Raw genomic sequence first — 11,275 nt, forward strand, 5'->3', positions numbered from 1 at the left:
TGTAAAAGAAGATATTGCTTCTAAAGAAGACTCTACCACAGAGAGGAAGGCTAGCACCTTCCGTCATCCAAACATTCCTACCTTCACACATGTAAACATTTATCAGGTTGATATGTGCTTTTAAAATTTGGCAGTGCAGAAAAATAATTCCCTTTGAGCACTATGCAGAAGAATTTTAGGGTTTTCATGCTTTGCTGGAGAATGGACAAGAGGAACTGGCACTACTTCGAAAGAAATGACAAAACTAGCTGCTGCTGTGCTCACAGCAGGGACTGTTAGCAGGGAAGACACCAAAGGACATCATATCTTTTGCTACTTGAATAAAGTAAAGTAGCAAAATAAATTAATGAAATGAAAACATGCTAGAGACAAAAGCATAGAGAATTAATCTTTCCAGGTATGCTCTAGCTCTATCATGAAATTAGTGCAGATCCTCTGTCAGCCAGTAAATGCTCCTGAGTAACAGACTCATATTAACACCCAAGAAAGCCAACTATGTCTCACAACTATTATTGCATGTAATGTTTTATAATTTTATGCTGTCTTCTCTTTGGATACACAGTCTCTAAAGTGGGTTTCACATATGCATGGACTAAAGTAAGTGCATTTCAAGAAAGCATACTTTTTAAAGGATACTTTAACATCCTTTAGCATTCTTTATCATCATCCTTTAACAAAGCAGTGGGATGCCACTTGCTTCTTTCTCAGCTTTTCTATAGCTTGCTTCATGTCTGCATTTCTGAGTGTATAGATGAGGGGGTTCAGCATAGGTGTGATCACTGTATAAAACACAGAGACTACTTTATCCACAGAGAAGGTGCAGAAAGGCCTCAAGTAAATGAATACACAGGGTACAAAGATCAGGCTGACCACTGTCAAGTGAGAGGCACAGGTGGACAGTGCTTTGCTCCGGCCCCGGTGAGTTCTCAGAGTGATTAAGATGAGAGCATAGGAGAAGAGCAGAACCAAGAAGCAGACAAGAGACAATACGCCACTGTTAGAGACCATCAGCACCTCAACCAAGTAAGTGTCCATGCAGGCCAGCTTAACAACCTGGGGGACATCACAGTAGAAGTTGTCCAGTTCATTGGGACCACAAAAAGGCAGCTGAATGACAATCATGACCTGTGTGATAGAGTGGATGAAACCTCCACACCAGCAGCCAAACACCAACCGAAGACGCAGGTGGTTATTCATGACCATCAGGTAGTGCAAAGGGTTGCATATGGCAACGTACCTATCATAGGCCATAACAGTCAACAGGAACATCTCACTGGCTCCAAGAAAGTGCAGAAAGAATACCTGGGCCAGGCATCCTGAAAAAGGTATTGTCTTCTCCTTCTGTAGGAAATCTCCTAGCATTTTGGGCACAGCAACACAGCTCAGACAGAGGTCAATGAGAGACAGATGACTTAGAAAATAGTACATGGGTGACTGGAGCAGGTGAGCATCAGCCTGGACGACCATCACTATCAAAAGGTTTCCCAGGACAATAACCACGTAAATCAACAAAAATGTTAAGAAGAGAAACAACTGGAGCTCCCAGGAAGACGACAGTCCCAGAAGTACAAATTGTGACACCTCAGAGCTGTTTTTATTTTTCTCCAAGCCAAGAATATCAAGCGACCTAGTGTAAGAAAAATTAAATTGGATTAAGTGGGTTAAGTTAGAAAGAAATGAAAAGTTATGAGAAAGTACTTCTTGCTCATCTGCTTGTACCATGTGTAGCAGTTTAATAACATTAAACTGAAAAGAGAATACCTCGTTAATATGAACTGCTATGTTCTACAAGAGTAGTTACACCCCACACCCTGCATTCTAATTGTTCCCTGTCCCTCCCACTCCTTTTCACTAGAGTAGAAGATCTGTGCCCAGAAGAGACTATGTTGTGTCTAAAACCAGCTCTGGGAAAATACCAAGTGAGAAAATGCTTATACTTTCTTTTTGTGATTTATAGATTTCATATGCTTTTTAAAAAAGTATTAAACTTTATTTTGTGTGAGTATGTGTATAAATGTATATAGGTGCATGTGTGCTGTGGTATGCATGTGGAGGTCAAAGAACGACTTTTGGAAGTCTGTTTTCTCTTACCATACAGGTCATGATGATGGAATTCAGATATGGCAGCTGAGCAATCACACTGGTCCAATATTTTTGTTTTCTTATTCTTACTTACCCATTCAATACTATAGTTAAGTCTTCTGAGAAGTTCAGACAATTTGGTTAATGAAATTATACTTAATGTAAAATGTATATAGAGAGAACATGCAGAAAGGTCCAGAATTTCTAAAAAAATAAAACCTTACAAAACAAGAAATATTTCTCCAAAGTATTTTAGTAAAAAGCACATGTGAGAAATATTCTGGGCTGAGGAAGCTCTGGATACACATCTAGCAATATGGCTACCTTCTCCTCTTAAGCAAGGTATGAAAGTCCATCCAGCCCTAGAATAAACTAGAAAATAAAACAAAAGAAAAACACAAAATAGAAAAATGTTTGTACCACAGTAAGAGCCAAGATTTTAAACTCTACTAAACACAAAACAAACAAACAAAAAGACTTTATATACTTATGTTCATTTAAGAAAATTCTAGTATTGATTTATTATTTTGAAATAAACAGTTAATATGTTTGGAGTTATTTAAAATTTGTATTGAGAAAAACATATGTATTTTCGGTATTGCTGTAGGCAAGCATCTACATAAGACTGTTAAATTGGTTGTTTTTTATATCAAACAACTTTTATAATACTCATTTTTATTGTTATAATACTTTATAAATTTTTAAGGAATATGACAAAAAAAGATATTGTAGGTATTGAAGGGGGTCTCTGGGAGGAGTTGGGGTACAAAAGGAAAACAAGAATGTGATTTAATTCTATTTACTTAAAATATGTTTTCAAATGTTAACAAATTCAGATAAATTGAAGTCATGTAACTTTTCTCATCATAATGCAATAAAAGTTAAAAATAAATAAATAAATAAATAAAATAACATCTGTTGTAAGTATTTGATTATTTGAGTTATTATCAGTTAGTTGAGTTATTATTAAGGTAAAGACTAAGTTTTGGATTCCTCAGATTTTTTTGTTCTTGCTTGTTCAAGACATACATGGATTTCAGATAATATTAAACATAATGTCCAGTTTACTTTCAATATTTAATAAAAATCAGCATTCTTTTTAAAAACTATCTGATAGTGTCTATGTTTCTGATAATCTCTAATCACAGAAAGGAAATGAGCCACTGAATGTTTTATTAAGGATAAAACTGTATTATGCCCTTTGATATGAAAGAATGGCTACCAATAAGATTAGCTTCCATTTCAATATATTTTATCTCCCCAAGAATGAAAAGGAGCAGAGCCATTATGAAGAACAGAGTGATCCTGAAATTCTCCTTTACTATGGAGGTATAAAATCCTTCAGTGGGTTTGTACCTAAAAGAAATGAAATTAGGATATGAGGAGGTTTCTGTTCTAGGTGCACTGCCGCATCATTAACAAGAGTCGAGAATAAAAGCAATCTAACACCCTATCAACTAATAAATGGATAAGGAAGGCATATACACAAAGGGATAGTGCTTCAAATAAGATGAAATTGTCATTCGTAACAAGATAGACAGAACTGGAGAAAATCACAGATGTGCAGCAAGCCAGGCAAGGAAAGACAAATATTCCTGATTTTACTCACACGTGGAATTGAAAAGATTCGTCTTATACAAGTTGAAACAAAAGGTAATTGTCAGAGGTCATTGGAGACATATGAGTGGGATAAGGAAAGGATGATTTAATTGCCGAGCACAGGGTTATAATCAGATAAAAGTCAGTTCTGGTGTTCAACAACAACAAAATGCTCCATGTACCCTAAAAGGCTAGAAGGAATATTGGCCACTCTCATTCTAAAATAAAAATAATTGCTGCAGAAAATAGTATTATTCTGGTCTACATTACATAATGCATACAGATATCAAAGTATCATACTGCCCCATTAATATGCGTGGTTTGCATACTCTTTGTGCAAATTAAAAGTAAAGGTTATTTCAAACTTTTTTTCCTAAGTTTTACAGGAACAAGCAGGTGAGTGAAAATAAAGATTTCAGGTTCATTGTTCCATTCCAGCCTGTCAGTCATTTCATGCTACATTCCCTAGGAATAACAAGAATTTTCAAAAGTTAGCAAATATGTTCAGTTCACAAAATACATCATAAAATGAAAACTCTTAAGAGTAAATGTGTGTCTGGGGAAGAATCCCACTGCATAAAGGAAAGAGAACAACAAAAAAGTTCTTCAAATGTTCCAGGTACTTACTAAGAGTTGGGCAGCTGGTCTCTGACCTATCTTCCTAAACAGAGATCTGTAAGGGCTGGAAAGATGGCTCAACAGTTAAGAGCACTGACCTCTCTTCAAGAGGACCAATGTTTAATTCCCAGAACCCACATGCTGCTGTAACTCTAGCTCCACAGGATACAACACCCTCTTCTGGACTTGATGGACCCTGCCAATTGTGTTCTTAGTTTAAAATGATAAATACCAGAGTATAGAGACTAAAACAGGAAATGCATTTTAAAAGCATCAAAACCAGAAATGAAACTAGAGACGTGGTTGTAGTTTGATAAGCATGTGTGTGAACTTACATCATTGCTTATGGGCAACAATGTGCTTGAAATGTGATGAAAATAATGTGGTATCTTGCTGTTCATCACACTATGTTCCCCGAATCTCGGGCTAAGAAAAAGTAATCTTCAGATGACCATCCCAGCTGCCAAAACTGTGTCTTAACCACTTCCTTATAAGCCAATCTCTAATTAAACAATGGCTGTGTAGATTAGAAACATCCCCTGTCCCTAGGGCTCTGGTTCTGCATGAGATCCTTATGGTCATTACACTACTGCTAAGCCTAATGAGCCCTGATATTCCCTGGGCTGCTGTTGTTTGAGAGAACTGCATATCAGTTCTTGCTAGAGAGCTGACCTGAGATCTGCATGCTTCCAAACTCTCAGGCCTGAGGCATAGAACAGCCAAATTTTTAAAACTCACCTTGAATTAATTAATTTAGAACTTTATCTACCAACTAGTTTTTATGTCTCAGTCTCTGCCTGAATGAAGAGCCTGTGTGGTTTTAACTCAATAATGCTCTTGAGGTGATTGAAGCTGAAGTATCAACAGTTTCCCCCTGTAGAAACTGTAGAAGAAACACATACTTCGTAATGCTACAGAGCTTGATACGTATCTGAGTGTCCCCCCACACAGCTTATCTCAGGTTACATATTTATGCATTTATATAGAAAATACAGCTGCAATTCCTAGTGATTGACAATTTTTATAAATTTCTTTCCTCAAGGTAGAATATTTTTCAGTCATTATGAGCTATTTACTACCCCTCTTTTTTTACATTACTAGTTAAAATAGAACTACATCACTTTCTCTTTTCCATTCCTCCTCCCAGCCCTTCTCAAATACCCTCCTTTCAATGCCTCTCTCACCACACTTTCAAATTGACAGTTTCCTTTACTATTATATACATACATACATACATATATATATATATATATATACATATATATATACATACACACATATATATAATTTATGATAACAAAATATATAATTCTCAAATTAAGGAATGTTAAACACTTTTAATCTATTTGACTGTGAATGCCATATAGAAGACTAATGAAGCCTGTGCAGATGAAAATATAAAAAAAAGTTATCTTAAAGAAGCAAAATATAAAGAGAAGACTGAAAATTTTTAAATATTTTAAGTAGACTTTAATTAATACCATGAAGAACAATGTAACTTTGGCTCTTTTTCTACCATATATAGAAAAAAATTAAGAAAATATAAGCAGCTTCCAAAAATTCTACTTCTGAAGAGGTCAGCTCACTAAGGACTGTAGGAAAATTCCTTCCCAAAGGGACAGGTCGATAGAGCATGCAGGCACCCCTCCCCTCCTGGAAGAGAGAGGTCATGAAGCACAAGGCACCCCTCCCCTCTAGAAGGGAGAGGCTGACCTGCAGATATAAGAAGCCCCTACAACATTCCTTAAAGACCAATCAGTTTAAAGGGTACACTGTTCTGCCAATCATATTGTGCATAGTTGCTGATGCTCTATTTGCCCCTGGAAACTGTATAAAAACTAGCTGAACAGGCCACCCAGGGTCTCCTCCTCTCCTGGTGTAGGACGACCCCAATGTGCTGGAACAATAAATTCCTCTTGCTATTGCATTGATCCCTGGCTCCTTGTGGTTCACTCAGAGGGTCTCCAGTAGCTAAGGCTTGTCTGAGTCTTACATTTGATGCATTGGCCTAGAATTAATCTCCTGTGGAGACACACCGGACAACAATGAGTCTGAGGAATGATTCAAGCTGGTACCGTGGTTCTTGTCTGTCCTGCTGTTTGTCAAATCTGAGTCTGTAAGTCTGTTTGAACGTTCAATTTGCTTGCAAGCATTGGGGGCTCAGAGAGCCTATGGTATCTGGTGCAGTCAAGTGTGGCTGGGCAGATGTGCCTTAATGTAGTGACTACAGGGTGTCTGGAGGACACTTCAGGTCCCCCCGGAAAGAGATGAGAGGATTCCACTCCTTTTGGAAATGGCAAGACAGTATCGGACAGAGCCGAGTCTTGTTATAACCTGGTTTCTGTGTCCATGGAAGGGGTGAAATGTCTGTAACTGCAACTTGTCTGGTTCTTTATCCTGTGGAAAGGTTTGCTGGACTCTCTGTGTGACACAGGTCAGTGTGGCTTTGTGCATCTTAGCTGGACTCTTCTCCCATGTCTGGGCTTTAGCTAAGGCACACTGGCTGACAGAGCTTTGCTCTGTAATTCCCTACCAGGGAATTGTAGTCTTGCTGGAAAAGCATCAGATTTCCTTGAGAATACAAGATGTCTCAAACTCCCCAGAACTGACACTTTACCACTTTTGCTATATTTCTTGGCCAAAGCAAGTCAACCAGTCAGTCTATATTCAAATGATGGAAATGCAGATTTCATTTCTTGATAAAAGATACTTATGTCACATTGTGAAGGACAAGGATAAAGGAAAGAGTGAATTAGTGTATGTGTGTATGTGTATGTGTGTGTGTGTGTGTTTTACCATCACCCAGAGGACAGAAAAAGAAGTCATCTTCTTTGAATATTATGAGAGATTCCTGAGAAATAGTTACATTTGAGCAGATTTCAAAGCACAGAATTCATTTCAGGTGCTAAAAGTAGCAAGACTGAGACTGCCAAATCGCAGTCTCGTTAGGCATAGCAATGACCCAGGAGGCACCACTAGTATGACACTGAGGGCACTGCCTAAATGCTCTGTGGTCAGAACAGTGACATGACCTAAGATCCCAGGCCCTTATGTCAGAACTGATAACCTGAGAGAGCTTCATCATGTACCAGCTGCTGGAGCATGGACAAGTGACCATGCCTATGTTTAGTATGGAGAGGTGTCTGTTAACTTTTACTGTGTGACCTACCACTGCACAACTTGACAGTTTGCAAACAGTCACTTCCTTAACTCATGGTTCCAGGCCTTTCCAGTCTGTGCTGGCATACTTGGACAGCTCTGATCTCACCATCAACCTGTAGTCAGTGATGTCTTTCTGAGTCCAGAGGCTTACTGGATCTGAGAAACTATTGGGGCAGCTGGGTCCAAGTCCATGAACGCTCATCCTGAGCTTTGTAGAGAAAAAACAATGATCCAGGTATAAACCCTGAAGCATGAACAGCTTGCTGGAAGGTTCAGAATGGATATACAATTCCTCCCCTGCTTTGCATGGGTATAAGTTAGTCAAAAAGCCAGCCCAGAATTAAGAGTAGAAAAACAGCTGTTTCTCACTGGAAGGAGCTTATAAAGTCACTTTACAAGCAACAAGGGTACTGAGAGGAGAAGACATGTGATTGTCTGTAATCTCTCCCTCCTACCTCACAAATAGATGAAGAACAAGTTAAATGGAGTTTCATTTTTCTACATGAGGTGCCAAATGCCAAAGTATCTGGAAAATTGTGCCTGTTCAGTACTCTTAACCTTTTCTTAGATGTATTAAAAGTAGGATTTTTGACCCAAAAGTATTAGTATAATAACTGCTTTATTTCTTCAACAAATTTGTAGTTAGTTTCAACGTAAAAGCTAAAGAACCTGCCATTGGATTTATGTTAAAACAAGTGCAGGAAGTATAACGTAGCATCAATAAGGCATTTTCTCATTCCTTCAGGTTCACCCTCCTAATCAAGTTCAATGAGAAAAGATTTGCAAGTGGGTAGATATTGGTCATTTTCTGGCTTAAAAAGCCAGGTCCCATCTAACTCCTGTAACATGTCTAACTCTCTGTCCTTTTTTCAACCTTTCAAGTCCAATTTGTGTTCTTCAATGTTCTTGTGTGAGGGCCTGTCTCCTGGAGCATAGCCAAAATCCTAGAGCTCACACAGATAAAGAAAAGTGGCACTTATTGTCACAGTAACTATCAATTGTCAGCAGCTTCTCAACTAGACATGACACTTTTGACCACTTTTTTCCACACTGGGATTTTCATCGCTTGAGCTTGTACTGTTATAGGTCTAGGGTCACACAAATTCACCATGAGCATGAATAAATTTTAATTTAATAAGAAGAAGCTTCATAATACTGGCTCCAGACACTCATGACACCACGACTGTAACCAAGAGTGTTCTCAAGATGTAGCATTTAGTCATTTTGTCTAAAACATATAAAGTCAAAAGACACAAGATTACATGTAGGCAGGATCTAATTTGAACATACATGTCTTGCAGTTGTCCTTATCATTGAACAGAGTAGGCAAGTTTGATTACAAAAGCAGAAAGACCTTAGTCTTTTGAGCTAAAAATGTGGTATCTTGATAAAAATAAAAATGTTTTACAAGATCTATCATTTTAAGAATAGTCTTCAAAGTTTGGGGTAAAAATGAGTAGGTTGCTATGGTACAGCCTGTAAAAGATAGGGGCTTACACATTAGAGGCATCTCTTGTAAAGTTGGTCTCTCAAGTATAGTAAGTCTAAATGTAATGTTAATATCACAGTACAGGCCTTGTTGCAACCACTGTGACTTTCTATGTGCAGTTTCCCTGTTGTGTCCAGAAAACACTGTTTCTCTGTAGTCTGTAGTCCATCTCTTCTAACTCAACATGCCTCTCTTCCTGCTCCACTGTGATTGCTCTTAAGCCTTGGAAGAAGAAATGTGAGCAAGGCAGTGGTGGCGCACGCCTTTAATCCCAGCACTTCAGAGACAGAGGCAGGTGGATTTCTGAGTTCAAGGCCAGTCTGGTCTACAGAGTGAGTTCCAGGACAGCCAAGGCTATACAGAGAAACCCTGTCTCAAAAAAAAAAAAAGGATGTGATAGAAATTTACCCTTTATTACTGAGCACTCAGAAATCTAGTTCTCTGTACATTGACAGGGTAAAGATCTTTGTTATTTTTCATCTACTGCAGGCCCAGGATCTCTCTCTTCCTACTACTTTTGGATCCAGGTGTAGAACTCCTAACTTCTATGTCTGCTTTCATGCTGCCATGATCATTCCATGATGACAATAAATTATGCTCTGAAACTGTAAGCAAGACTCAAATCAATGTTTTCTTTGTAAGAGGTGCCATGGCCATGGTGTCTCTTCAGAGTAATAGAACACTGACTGAGAAGTTGGTACTAGGGAGTAGGGTATTGCTGTGACAGGACTGGCTATACTGTTTGTTGGTAGAATGTGGATCTGAGACTTCAGATTAGAAAATCAGTTAAAAACTTTAAGCAAGGCTTAATGAGCTATAAAAATGAAAATGATGTCTGGATTTCACTACTAAGATGTTGGAGATGCCAGCATTATGGGTTACCTACCAAGGGGAGCTGCTAACATGATGTGGAACCAGCCCAAGAAATAAAGTTTGTTTCAGTCAACAAAGCTGAAAAGAGTTGGAGATCTAAAGAGCTGTTTGACATCAGACATGAAGATACAATATGTGGAATTTGCTTAGCTGATTTTTAGTCTTGTTTTAGTCCAATATCTCCCCACTATGCTTTCTTTCCACCTTTTGGAATATAAGGTATATTCTCTGTCATTTTATGTTGGAAGTATGTGTTCTTTTGTATTTTGATTTATAGGGGCTTAAAGTTAAAATATTTCCTTAACTCTCAGAAGAAACTTTGGACTTTTAAACAGTCTTGAGACAGAAAGTCTATGGGGACTTTTTAAGGTTAGACTGAATGCAGTTTTTGCATTATGTTATGGGTACAAGTCTATGTTGTCCAGAAGTAGAATGTGGTGCTTTGTATAAGAGTAGCCTCCATAGGCTCATATATTTGAGTTCTTGGTCATCAAGGATGGCAGTACTTGAGAGGGATTAAGACATATGGCCTTGGTGAAGTCAAGTGTGACTTTGAGGGGGAAGATTTGGCCTTGTTGGAGGAAGTGTGTCTCTAGGGTTGGACTTTGAGGCTTCAAACACCCATGATAGGCACTTTCTCTCTCTTTCTACTGCCTTCAGATCTTGATTTAGACCTCTAAGCTATCATGCTTGTGGAAAGACTGAGCTACCTAGATTAAAGTTATGTAACCTTACTCTCTAAAGAAGGGAAAAATATGATATCTGATATCAAGACTAGATATGACAGGAGGCTGGAAAATTGATTTGGTGGGTAAACACATTTGTCACACAAGTCTGTGGACCAAAGTTCAAATCTACAGAACTCAAATAAAAGGAAAGATACAGAATGGATATCTACAATCTATATGGAAATTAGGACAGAGACAAGGGAATCCCTGGAAGCTCTTAGACCAACTACCATGGCACATTCAATACAAAACAGAGACTGTATAAAACAAGGTAAAAGGTCCATGATACCAACAAGGTATCAACACTCATTTTGTCCTCTGGTTCCCACACAGATGCCTGCACACATGCATCCATGTGAGCTTACTTGCATGCACACACACACAGGACTTGTGGTGAAACAAGAACATAGACTCAGACTTACATGACAAACTCTGAGACACAGCAACCATGGAAAGTGATCATTTGAACTGCCTTTGATTGTCACAAAGATTGTACAAGCCCCCTCAACAAATAAACAAATTACCTCTAGCAGCCAAATAAAGACCTACACCTTCAGAAAACTCTTCATTGCCTTTTGTTAATAAAATATGTGGAACCTTACCATCTTTGGGGCTGCATGCTTGCTGGAGCTAATATCTCCTGTGCAATAAAGTGTTTTCACTACAACCTTCATTCTTACAACTCCATGTCTAGTTCTATTCATTGTTTGACCAAGGAAGGACT

The 11,275-nt window shown here is 38.3% G+C and overlaps 1 protein-coding gene across 1 annotated transcript; it reads right to left on the bottom strand.

The window, feature by feature from the left end:
- Positions 1-663: 663 nt before the first annotated feature.
- Positions 664-1,722, bottom strand: LOC116085243 (olfactory receptor 4Q3). Its single transcript, XM_031362667.1, has one exon. The coding sequence runs from the start codon at positions 1,720-1,722 to the stop codon at positions 664-666; it is 1,059 nt and encodes a 352-aa protein (XP_031218527.1).
- Between the last annotated feature and the right edge of the window lie 9,553 nt (positions 1,723-11,275).

Source organism: Mastomys coucha, unplaced genomic scaffold (genome assembly GCF_008632895.1).
Source record: "Mastomys coucha isolate ucsf_1 unplaced genomic scaffold, UCSF_Mcou_1 pScaffold9, whole genome shotgun sequence".
NCBI classification, from domain to species: Eukaryota; Metazoa; Chordata; class Mammalia; order Rodentia; family Muridae; genus Mastomys; species Mastomys coucha.